This window comes from Priapulus caudatus, unplaced genomic scaffold (genome assembly GCF_000485595.1).
Source record: "Priapulus caudatus unplaced genomic scaffold, Priapulus_caudatus-5.0.1 Scaffold206, whole genome shotgun sequence".
NCBI classification, from domain to species: Eukaryota; Metazoa; Priapulida; class Priapulimorpha; order Priapulimorphida; family Priapulidae; genus Priapulus; species Priapulus caudatus.
The window spans coordinates 215,344-228,238 of NW_014577267.1; the positions used below are offsets into that span (position 1 = coordinate 215,344).

The 12,895-nt window shown below is 42.4% G+C and overlaps 3 protein-coding genes and 1 pseudogene across 4 annotated transcripts in view; 3 read left to right on the top strand and 1 right to left on the bottom strand.

Annotated features, from left to right (window-relative positions):
* Positions 1-847, bottom strand: part of LOC106807278 (rho crystallin-like) — a 2,307-nt gene extending 1,460 nt beyond the window's left edge. The window contains exon 1 of the mRNA XM_014809575.1: positions 825-847. Coding sequence (XP_014665061.1) covers positions 825-847 — 23 coding nt within the window. The remainder of the gene's footprint in view (positions 1-824) is intronic.
* Positions 848-1,616: 769 nt separating this feature from the next.
* On the top strand, positions 1,617-3,020 carry LOC106807279 (glutamate receptor ionotropic, delta-1-like). Its single transcript, XM_014809576.1, has one exon. The coding sequence runs from the start codon at positions 1,617-1,619 to the stop codon at positions 3,018-3,020; it is 1,404 nt and encodes a 467-aa protein (XP_014665062.1).
* Positions 3,021-7,095: 4,075 nt separating this feature from the next.
* Positions 7,096-10,225, top strand: LOC106807297 (annotated as a pseudogene).
* A 388-nt stretch (positions 10,226-10,613) lies between these two features.
* LOC106807288 (clathrin light chain B-like) overlaps positions 10,614-12,895 on the top strand; it is a 17,014-nt gene continuing 14,732 nt past the window's right edge. Inside the window, exons 1-2 of one of the 2 annotated variants that reach the window (XM_014809589.1) lie at positions 10,614-10,758; positions 12,376-12,425. In XM_014809589.1, coding sequence (XP_014665075.1) covers positions 10,671-10,758; positions 12,376-12,425 — 138 coding nt within the window. In that variant the 5' untranslated portion in view covers positions 10,614-10,670. The remainder of the gene's footprint in view (positions 10,759-12,375; positions 12,426-12,895) is intronic. The other variant, XM_014809588.1, reaches the window with a different exon arrangement.

Here is a 12,895-nt window from a genome sequence, read left to right on the forward strand (position 1 = left end):
GTACTCTGAGTCTTATTATCCAAAAACAATCCTGTGATAATATGAGTTTATAATAATTTTATAAAAATATAATAATAATTCATATCTGGATATTAATAGGCGCAAAAATGAGAACAACTAATGACTCGTACCAAACTCGCTCGAATAATACACGTATTTTTTATTGAGACGTTCCAATTAAGTTGTGCCTGTGATTCTTGTGCGCGGTGGCTCGGAGCGAGAAACGATGAAAACAAATGTGTTACTGTGTGTGGTGTGTGTGTTGTGGTGGTTGTCTCGGTCGTCCATGATAGGCACGCTCCGCTCTCGTCCCCGCTTCGCTCTAGCCTCCTCTCCTCTTCCTCATCCGCCCCCCTCCTCCACCTTCTCCACTCATCAGCTTCTAATGTACTTCATGTCTCTCTCCTCTTCTACCTCCTCCTTCCTACCCTTCTCATCTACACCCCCTTCTCTCCCTCCTCATTTGGCCTGCCTCGCTCTCTCCTCCTCCTATATTATAACGTATATACCCACTGATATATATACGCACGGATGAATGTACGCGCACACATACAACCAAAGTATATCAACAACTGTTATGTAGCAGAGAAAACGTCCTAATTACGTTGTGTTTTAACGTTATCTGGACTCAATACAATAACGTTGTATTGAGGTTCTGTAAAAATGTATTTTACGGTTTCAAACGCTTTCAAAACGTTATAAAAACCGGACACATTTGCGTTTAATAAACACGATTGAATTGCGTGACCCTAACCATGGTATAATAACGTTATAATAGCGTTTTTTGTGTCGGCTGAGATACATCATCAATGGCGTAGGTGTACCTTTGATTATAGAGACTCAACATACGAGTTATTGAATTAGTATAGGTATAATTGAATAGGCACTGATAGCGTGACATGGTTCGCTTTGGCAATCTTTATGAAATCGAACAACGGGCTCGCTATGCAAACATTTTCAATCGGGACGGACGTGTCTGCGCGATAAACAGATCTGCAGCGTTTAAACATCGACTCCACATAGCTTTTAGCGTTATTGAACGATGTGTTCCTCGAGAAAGGGGCTGCCGGGCATAACGGCTACAGCAGCATGGTGCTGCAAATAGATGCTCCTGTGCAAGCGCGGATGAGCATAGCTTCAAACAACATTCCGCTGAACTGTGGCTTCGGCTTAGTATTAGCTCGAGTGTGGCGTTCGGGATAATATCATGCGTTCACAGTATGCGTTCGCAGAATACATGCGTTAACGGAGTATCGTTTCGGCAAGAATACATCGTTCACGAGTGTCGTTCGCAAGAATACATCGTTCACGAGTATCGTTCGCAAGAATAATACATCGTTCACGAGTGTCGTTCGCAAGAATACATAGTTCACGAGTATCGTTCGCAAGAATACATCGTTTACGAGTATCGTTCGCAAGAATACATCGTTCACGAGTATCGTTCGCAAGAATACATCGTTCACGAGTATCGTTCGCAAGAATACATCGTTCACGAGTCTCGTTCGCAAGAATACATCGTTCACGAGTGTCATTCGCAAGAATACATCGTTCACGAGTGTCGTTCGCCAGAATACATCGTTCACGAGTATCGTTCGCAAGAAAAACTGAGCCAAGAAATGTTGCTACGCTACCTGCTCATCTACACTCTGATGATGTCAACCTGTGCACTGGCAACGAACAACCCCTCAACCTCATCAGTCTGCAAAATTCCGCCTGCCACTAACAGCAGCAGAGTTATACTGCAGCATGGAGTTAGAACCCGCTATGGAGTGGAACAACTAAATGGCTTGCACATGAACGTGGGATTCTACAGCCCGCGATTTTTGCCAGACGATACTTTACGTCTGTGTTCGAAAACGTTGTTAGTGGACTTGAGCAAGTACCTGAATTTTACGTTTACCCTTCATATTCGACATACGACGCAGGACGAATTGACAGCAATGAAGAATGGATCGTTGGACCTAGACATTTCGATGTTCATCAGAACCCGCCATCGTGCGCACAGCATGCAATTCCTTAGACCACTGATTGATAGTTACTATGTGGTAATTATTAAAAGACCACGCGAGAAAATTACCATGTTTAACATTCTCGATCCATTTGATACCTATATCTGGCTATGCATGGTCGCATATTCACTTATAACAGCAGCCACTATGACGGCTATCGAGAGAATGTCACAAAGGAGCAATGGTCTACAGGAAAATGAAGAAACTGCGCAAGGAATATTTTATCATTTGGGCTACATGTTTGGCTCATTCCTACAGCAGGGTGGAGTTAGTTTGCCTCTCCATCTTCCATCTAGAATATTACTATCTATATGGTGGTTCTTTGCTCTTTCTATCTGCGCACTGTACACTGGTAATCTGTTTAGCTTTCTTACAGTGAAGCCAACAATTCAGTATCCGTTTAGGACACTAAACGAGTTCGCCCATCACCCAACGATCATCCCGACAGCCGTGGAAGGGTGGTCAATATTGGATGAGATGCAGCGACAACCTTCAGAATCTGATCTTGGGAAAATGTGGCAGAAAATGTCCGGAGATAGGCGGGCGGTAGTCAGCAATATAGGCGCTGCGATAGAACTAGTCGTCACGAGAAACTATGGATTTATCAAAAATGTAATAGGCGCTGAGGAGATTTTTCGTGCAGACTATGAATCAACTGGAACTTGCAGACTAGCTATTGCGCCGTTAAAAATTCCAGCAAACCGCAGGTCATGGATCGTACCACTTAACAGCACACACGCACACGCCATCAACATAGGTCTACAGTCGTACATGGAAAGCGGTCTCTTCGAGCTGCTCCGCAAGCGGATCCTTTCACACGGAATACCCAAATGCTCGCAGGAGATGGGAACAGGAATTCACGCACAGAGTCTTGACCTAGAAACAATGTATGGTATAATGCTTGTGCTAGCGATAGGATTACCCATTTCTCTGGCTTTCTTCCTACTGGAGGTTATCATAGTGAAGTGGAAGAGAAACGCGGAGCGGTTATGTTGCACTGGGCGTTCGTAGTGTAGTAAGGTGTATTCATATAGCACGTGCGGTCCTTGTCTTTGTTTAGTACTATACATTGCACTGGTAACTCGTTTGGTATTAGAAAGATATGCGCTAATATCCTTTAGTATGAAGTCGTTGAGTCTACAGAAAGTAGGACATTTTTGTCGCAATTATTTGATAACAAATGTCTCACGGGGGTAAAAAAAAACGTAGAAAGACGGTGTAGGACTGAAGTATTCTTGCGAAAAGCATTATCTATTTTAATTGTTGTAAAACATTGCCACTGAGTTCCAAGAAGGAACGATTAGAGATGAGGAGATGGATTTACAAATAGCTTGATTGTCCTTATTCGAATCTGTTAAAATCTTAATTACCCGTGTCTTGAATAGTGCAGTTTGTCAATCGTTTATGTTCTATATATAGATTTGCTGGCGGCATTAGACATTAATCATAATGACGTCACGTGACAACCGGATGTTACTATATGTCACGAACGATCTTCTATTTTCTATTTCATTCAGTGTGCATGTGCTGTTCTAAATCCACCCGTGTTTAACTCCGTTCGCAGTTTCGAACTTTTGTTGTATTCATATTTATCTGTTGCTAGTATATGTAATAATATTAATGCCTCGCTCTGTAAATGTTAAAAATACACAATGCAATGAAGGAATGCAATGCAATGCAATGCAATGCAATGCAATGCAATGCAATGCAATGCAATGCAATACGCAATGCAATGTAATGAACGACTATGGAAAATCTCTCTGTATTCTATGCTTCAGTATAAACGACGATCAGTTCATGATCGCGGTGAGACGTATCTCGATATTTCCATGATCACCTCTGTATAGTTTGGGAAACAGCTTCAGTTTGCTTCCATTTGTCTCGCTGTGACATTTCGCGTGCCGCAAGTTTCATTTACAGCACAAAGAACTCCCCATAAAAAGCATCATGTGCAAATACCCATCACACTGAAAGCGAAATTTCACCTGCATATAGCTTTTAACGTTATTGTTGTATGTGCATAGACGCCGGTAGCTTAGGAGATAACAAACAACGTTATCACGCGCATATTGTCACACAATTAATAGATATATAAATGTGCTAGCGTATGCTTCGCCTGGTATGCATTGTATCAGGAGTTAATGAGATTTTAGATAATGAGTTTATATTTCATGAGATTTTATTTAATGAGTTAATAGATTTTTGTCTCATTAACTCCTGATTGTGGTATGTATGTTGAAATGTATTGGCGCAATCCAGCCTAAAGGACCTGCATCTGTGTGCGCGCAATTGACGGCTAAGTTGCAAAATGTAGCAACCAGGCAGCTGTTTATATGTGAGCCACATCAAGGCTTGTTAGTTGTATCAAGAGCGCATATTAAGTATACCCGCTCTTGGTATTAAGTATCAAGTAAATACGTGTTAAGTATAGTATTACGTATTAAGTATTTAAATATATTACTATATAGTATTAAATATTAAGTATATACGCTCTTGGTTGTATGTATATGTATGTATATGCATGATACGGATTGCGATTTTAACTGATTTCCCGATGATGTTTGCTAATACGAGCCACCTCTCTGATATTATGATATAGCGCATAATCTTAATCGTTAATATATATATAATCACATCATAATTTTATTCTGTATGCATTCGCCGGGATTTCTCGCCAAAAATTGTATTCGCCGGAAGCAGTTTGTAATAACCAACGATATAGTGGTTACGTATTTAAAAATGTGTTTTTAGTGTTGCATACATGCATATTAATGGCGAGTGCAGGAGAAGAAATAGAAAGGAAAGTATAGCGCGTGCAAATACAATTATTCTTATAATCATGAAAACGTCGAAAGCAGCATAAGGTATTTCATTAGGAGGTTACACTATTATTTCCATTTTTAATAAAATTATTAAAATCCTAACAGTGTAATTGTATTAAATATGTAGCACTGAATGTAATGTTTACAGCAGACTGGGTCTAAAGTTTTGAAGGCCCTTGAAATGAACAATTATTAACCGAATTCAGTTTCTATTTAGTAGATGCCGGGGATGCGCGAACATACACCTCAGCCAAACCTATAGTATACGTTAATTCCGTAGGCGGGGCGCCCTAGCAGGCAGATATTTCGAAAGATATTTTTTCATGGTAAACTACTGCTGAGTATGACTTCCACCGTTACCTGTATATAATATGAGCATAATAGCAGTTTGGTAGATATACCGAGCATGCGCGAGCATACACCAGGATCCCCCAGAGGGTTTTTTTAATAACACGAATGGTAGAGATAGGAAGTTTTCATGGGAAACTATTGCCTCCTACCCCTCTTCCTACTTCTCATCCTCCTCCTCCATTTCCCCCTTCTTATCCGCTTGCTCAATCTCTTCCTTCGCCCCCTTCTGTTCTTTCCCTTCCCTCTTCTTCTTCTTCTTCTTCTTCATCTTTTTCTTTCTCTCCCTCCGCCTCTCCCACTTTCTCGTCCTTTTCATCCTTTCCACATCCACCCCATTCTTCTTCGTCACCTCCCTCTTACTGCGTCTCTTTCTTATTCTTTTCTCGTTCACCTTCCTTCTTTCGCTCTGGTATTCTCATTAAGTTAATATATATATAATCACATCATAATTTTATTCTGTATGCATTCGCGGGGATTTCTCGCCAAAAATTGTATCCGCCGGAAGGCAGTTTGTAATAACCAACGATATAGTGGTTACGTATTTAAAAATGTGTTTTTAGTGTTGCATACATGCATATTAATGGCGAGTGCAGGAGAAGAAATAGAAAGGAAAGTATAACGCGTGCAAATACAATTATATTTATAATCATGAAAACGTCAAAATCAGCATAAGGTATTTCATTAGGAGGTTACACTATTATTTCAATTTTTAATAAAATTATTAAAATCCTAACAGTGTAATTGTATTAAATGTGTAGCACTTAATGTAATGTTTACAGCAGACTGGGTCTAAAGTTTTGACAGCCCTTGAAATGAACAATTATTAACAGAATTCAGTTTCTATTTAGTAGATGCCGGGGATGCGCGAACATACACCTCAGCCAAACCTATAGTATACGTTAATTCCGTAGGCGGGGCGCCTTAGCAGTCAGATATTTTGAAAGATATTTTTTCATGGTAAACTATTGCTGAGTATGACTTCCACCGTTACCTGTATATATTATGAGCATAATAACAGTTTGGTAGATATACCGAGCATGCGCGAGCATACACCAGGAGCCCCCAGAGGGTTTTTTTAATAACACGAGTGGTAGAGATAGGAAGTTTTCATGGGAAACTATTGCCTCCTCCCCCTCTTCCTACTTCTCATTCTCCTCCTCCATTTCCCCCTTCTTATCCGCTTGCTCAATCTCTTCCTTCGCCCCTTCTGTTCTTTCCCTTCCCTCTTCTTCTTCTTTTTCTTCTTTTTCTTCTTCTTCTTCTTCTTCATATTTTTATTTCTCTCCCTCCGCCTCTCCCACTTTCTCGTCCTTTTCATCCTTTCCACATCCACCCAATTCTTCTTCCTCTTGCTGCGTCTCTTTCTTATTCTTCTCCCGTTCACCTTCTTTCTTTCGCTCTGGTATTCTCATTATCCTCCTATTTCGCTTTATTCCTTATTTCCTCGCTTCGCGTGAATTTCTGTGTATCGTTCTACATTCTGTATTCGTACTAATTACTGCCTTGACAAATTACAAAGACACGTTGCGAACCTTTTGTGGAACGAATGCGTAGATACACATTAAATCATTAAAATATATTATCTATCGAAATAGATATATACCAGGGCCGTAGGCTGAGCAAATTCCTAGGGGGTGCAGTGGCGGATCCAGGATTTCAAGGAGGGGCGGGTAACAGGCGGGGGGTCTGGGGGTCCTCCCACCGAAAATTTTGAAAATGTAGATCGCAGGAGATGGTATTTGAGGCACTTTTGAGTACATGCAGTACAGCCTTCATTCTGACTACGACAATTCTCTTTTAGTAGAACAATTTTTTTTTAAATTTTGCTCCAAAATCTAGGAGGCAGCTGCCCCCTTGCCCCCCCCCTGCAGGCTACGGCTCTGTATGCATAGAAATCGTTTTCTGTGATATTATTATCGATGAATTATCAAAATGAATGATCATTGACGATATAGTGATCGTTAGATGGCGCGCGCGACAATAAAAATGGCGTAGCACTGTGTGAAAAATTAAGTCGCAATCCACAAACCGATCCTTTCCGTACACGCTCTCCGCAAAATGTCTAATTTGTTATTGACAGTACACGTGCGTTTACTATTTTGGCAAACGTTTAGGTTGCATAGCACTGGTCAGAACTGGTCTTCTCAACGAATTCGCAAAACCTTTCTTGATTTCTTCACTGGGAAGCACCGGCATGTCGTCGTGCCGTCTTCATCTGTCGTGCCACGAAATGATAACAGCTTACTGTTTACAAATGCTGGAATGAACCAGTTCAAGCCAATATTTCTTGGCGAGCAGGTGACCGATAACAGGACGAATTTCTACCAACGCGTATGCAATAGTCAAAAGTGCATCAGAGTTGGCGGAAAGCACAATGACCTTGATGACGTAGGCAGAGATTTGTATCATCACACGTTTTTTGAAATGTTAGGCAATTGGTCGTTTGGTGATTATTATAAGCAAGAGGCTTGCGCGATGGCATGGAATTTGTTAACAGAAATCTATGGCTTGTTGCCGGAACGACTTTATGTAACATACTTTGCTGGCAACGACGAACTAGGTCTTGCACCAGATGATGACTGTAAAGAGATTTGGTTAAAATTGGGTGTTTCTCCAGAAAGAATCCTTCCTTTTGGTATCAAGGATAACTTCTGGGAGATGGGTCATGTTGGCCCATGTGGCTCTTGCACTGAAATTCATTATGATCACACTGATTCAGCGGAAGCACGATACCTTGTGAATACAGGGTCGGCAAATGTGATTGAAGTTTGGAACCTCGTCTTCATAGAATTTGAAAGGAAATCAGACGGATCTCTAAAGCCATTACTTCGGAAGCACGTTGATACTGGCATGGGTTTAGAACGCCTAGCTGCCATTCTTAATGGATCTGTATCGAATTACAACACCGATTTGTTCGTCCCGCTGATCAGTGCAATAGAAAAAGGCAGCGACATTTGTCTGTATGGTGGTTCATTGGAAAGTTCAGTGGATGTGGCATACAGGGTAGTGGCTGACCATATACGTATGATAACGGTTGCCATAAGTGACGGTGTCCGTCCGGGGCCGCAAGCTGCAGGGCACCGATTACGCAGGGTCGTACAAAGAGCCGTTCGTACGGCGCATGACGTCCTGAAACTTCCGCAGGGTTTTTTGTGCTCTCTAGTCCCACTCGTCGTCTCCTCGCTTGGAGACGCCTATCCGGAACTGAAAAAGGATCCGGAAACGGTATGTAGCATTATCGATGATGAGGAACAGAAGTTCCTGAGGCAGTGCGAAAGAGGACGTCGACGCCTACATGATATCATCGCCCAGCTTGAAACAGATGGTGCTACCTGTTTATCCGGCAAGCACGCTTGGGAAGTACACAGCCAGATGGGCTTACCAGAAGATGTGATCTGCACAGTATCTCACAGCTGTGGCATGACGATAGATATGGAAGAATTTCGACAGTTGTTGGCAGTAGAGCAGGAAAAGTCTGCTCTGGATGTGGCTCGGCAACAAGAGGAGGACGTTTCGTCGAGACGAGAAGGTGTAGTGTCTCGTCTGAGTGCGCGTGGCGTGAAAGCGACGGAAGATGCATCGAAGTACGAATACATGCGCGGAGAGCATGGCTACAGTTTCTCGCCAGTTACGGCTATGATTCAAGCCATCTGTCTCAATGGTGACATCGCCGACTCGGTTTGCAGCGAGGCAGGGGAGTGTTCACTAGTCGTAGACACCACGTGTATGTACTCGACTGCAGGCGGTCAGGTGTCAGATGAGGGGATTATCAACACAGGTCAGGCGAAATTTCTTGTCGGCAGTGTGCAGAACCGTGGCGGCTACGTGTTTCACAACGGTCGCGTCGTCTCCGGCACCGTGCGAAGTGGCAGCGAATGCACCGTGTCCGTGGACGGTGAACGAAGGCAGGCCTGTATGCGGAGCCACACCGCCACTCATCTACTCAATGCTGCTCTGCGTCAGTTGTTCGGGGATGCGTGCAGCCAGCAGGGCTCCCTGGTACAGCCAGATAAACTGCGATTTGATTTTTCCTGCCAGGAGACGCTCACCCTTAAACAGCTGGAGGAGGTCGAGCGGATCGTGAGCGACATCATAGATGGCGACACTGGTGTGTTTCGGCAGGAGCTACCGATCGACCAGGCGCTGGAGGTACCGCGAATCGTCACTCTTCCTGATGAGTTGTATCCTGATACAGTCTTCGTAGTGTCGGTTGGCAACGATGCTGCCAGCTTATCTGTGCCAAGCCTTGAAACACTGCATGCACAGTATTCGGTTGAATTATGTGGTGGGACGCATGTCCTTAGAACGTCAGACATTGGGCCGTTTGTCATCACTAAGCAGAGTACTCCATCTAATGGTATCCACAGACTGACTGCTGTGACAGCAAATGAAGCTATCCTAGCCGAGGAAAATGCCAGCGCTCTTCAAGCCGAGGTGTCAAGCTTGTCTGCTGTCGCTTTGAAAGATTCTGAACATTTCCGTGTTAAATTGCGCCGTCTCTCTACCATCCAGCGCCGATTGAGCGAGGCCGTGCTTCCAGCGCGTGCGCTGTACGACCTGACACGGCAAATCACTGTGATAAAAACTTCCATTAGTCGCGCGGAGAAGGCCTACTGGAAGCGTGCTGTAAAAGCTGCTGTGGGTGAAGTGACTGAGGTTCTGCGTCAGAGTAACGACAGCGTCGTCGTACACCGTCTCCGTGGCGACACTAACGAGAAAGTCTTGATTGTCGGCACTGACGTATGCCGAGACCGGCCTCTAATGCTATTCGGAGTTAACGATGGCACCGGTGCTGTTGTCGGACGATGCTTCGTACCCGAGGACTTTGCGTCGAACTTTGGGGTGACTGCCATTGCATGGGCAAATCATGTTGCATTGTCGGTTGGTGGAAAAACAAACGCAGCTGGGAAGCTGGCTGCTGAAAGATACTACACGTTCACAGTCAATGCGAAATGTGTTAACTGTGTCGAGACGTTTAGTCGTGATGTAGAGCAGTGTAGTGAAGAATTTTACAATAAAATTTCTTGAATGTCTCTTCTTGAACATGTATGTATTTGTGGTCTGTGGACTTATTGTATGTGCGGAACATTTTGTACAAAACAGGGACTGAAAAAAATATTTAAATTTAAAAATAATTAAATTGTGTAGCAATGAAGGAGTGAAATAATGAATGTGGCCAAATGTACAAAATACAAATATCAGATGTAAATCAATTCACTTATTCAGTTAATATTCAGTCAGTTTAATATTCAGTAGAATACTTGAGAGTAATATAGAGTGCAAATATATTCGTGATGGCACACATTCATCTATCAAGCAATGAACTTGTTGTAAATTATCAATGAACAGACGGTGGTGAGTGGTTATTACCAAATGTTTGAATATTTCTGATACTAGGTGGCGCAACGACTATGTAAATAGATGGGTCAGACGTCGTTTTCGCTGCTGTGTTCCTACGTGAAAAATCACACATGCCAGTCATAATAAAATGGCGAATCTAGAAGATGATCCCGCTGCTGATTTTCTTGCCAGAGAACAAGATGAATTAGCCGGTTTAGATGATGACGGGTTTCAAGGTAATTATAGGCATTCAAGTAAACATAACCTCAACTTATCTAAATCAGACATAAGCAAGTTCAACACACCTAGTGCTAATTTTTCGTTTCCTGGATTTTCGTTTTTTAGTCTGAAGTTGAACCATTGATAATTTGATTGTCATTGTGGTTATATGATATATCCTCTCTCATTCAGTGAGAAATTTCAATGACAATGGTTATTCATCATACGTTAGAATTGAAGCAACCGACTGAGAAAGAAGGGCAGGAGAAAGTGAGAGAGAGAGAGAGAGAGGGGGTGGGAGAATGAGACAGAGTTATGCCTATTGCGTATGGGATGCTAGCTCTAGTACTAATACTATAGCTGATACTGATAGGGGCCATGCCCCCCAGGGTACTGCCGGAACGTACCCTGGGTACGGTCCGGTATACCGGAACGTACCCTGGTAACTATCTAGCTGATATGGCTAGGGTTAGTGTTAGGGTTAGAGTTAGAGTTAGAGTTAGGGTTATGGAGTAGGCATAGGCGACTCCCTAGGCTCGATAGTGGAGTAGGTGTGGTACGGTCCGGCATATTAGATAGTAGTATTTAGTACCAGGGTACGTTCCGGCAGTACCCTGGGGGACATAGACCCTATCAGCAGTGCTATAGCCCGCTTTCATTAACTGCCGCAGGGCTATAGAACATCTTCAACTGGATTTCGCAGCAACACGGGGTCCCAACAGGTTCCACTCAAAATGGCTCACAAAACGGAAAATGATCAGGCTTTTTAACACTTATTTATCTACATGGACATCTCACCTATCTTTTTGAACACTTTCCACAACTTTACACCTCGTATTTATGCATTTATTACTCAAAATAAGCACTACTGGCATTTCCGTTTGAAATATTCTGGCGTATGCACGCGTGACGTCACCGGTAGGGGGTTGGGGCTGCCTGAACTGGAAGAATGAGCAGGGAGACAGCCCCCTCCCTCCATCAGGGAAAAAAACAGACATTTTGTAAAGAAAGATATATATATATATGCAAAACGTTTGCAGTCACTCTTCATTTGTAGTGCTGCGCTTGTCACAGTAACTTATGATATTAACTGGCACCTTAATTATAAGATTGATTTATCTGTACATATGATATACTCCTATATACATCAACAGAAGTTATTTTCTGTTAAATTCAATAAAGGTGGTCATTTTAAGCTTTTAGTTTTACAGTTCGTGAAAAAATACAGGTGCCCTAATTTTAGACAGTCTTTGACCCGCTACTCGTAATATGAGTTTAGCTACCCACTCTCCCCACCAGGGATGTTATCCAGAGTGTCAGGTAATCACTAGTGGCAACACTGCCACTGGAGTTACCAGGGTTACTTCGTCATTTTGTTTCATTACATTGGGTAAGATGCTAAATATAGTGGTAACAGCAAAAGTAGTACTTAGTAGTTCCAGCAGGTGTTATACATTGGCACTTGTATATTATTTGTATGTATATATTATATCATGTATATATGGGGTATTTATAGTCAGTGATCAATATTATTTTCTATGTTCCAGCAGGTGCTATATACAATGGCACTTGTATATTATGTTGTATGTATATGGAGTATTTATAGTCCGTGATCAATATTATTGTCTATGTAGGTGAAACCGGAGGAAACAACATAGGGGAATTTGAAACTGCTGAGCCACAGGTTGGTATATTTCCATCTTCAGATGTTTTTATTACAGCTCTATACCCTGTGTAACACATCAGTCCAGTAGTTTTGTGCACCTTTCTCTATTCTCTACCTATTTAACATTCTCCCTCCCCTTTACTTGCACCACTACATCTGTTTTCTCCCTATCTTCTACCTCTTATCAGCTACTCGTTACCACTTCTGTTCTACCCTTATCTACCTTTTTTTACTCACCTTCTGTGCCTTTTTCCCATGCTCAACCTCCTCTCCTACCACTTCTACATTCTCCTTTAAAGCATTATAGTGACTTCTCTACCTGTTCTATACCCCCCCCCCTCTGCTGTCTCCCAATTATCTTTTTCCTCATCCCTTGTAGTTTTATGTTTGAGATCGAAACCTAATCCAGGCTTAAATCAGTTCGGGCTTTAATCAAACGCTTGATGTGGCAACTAGCATATATATATATATATATATATATATATATA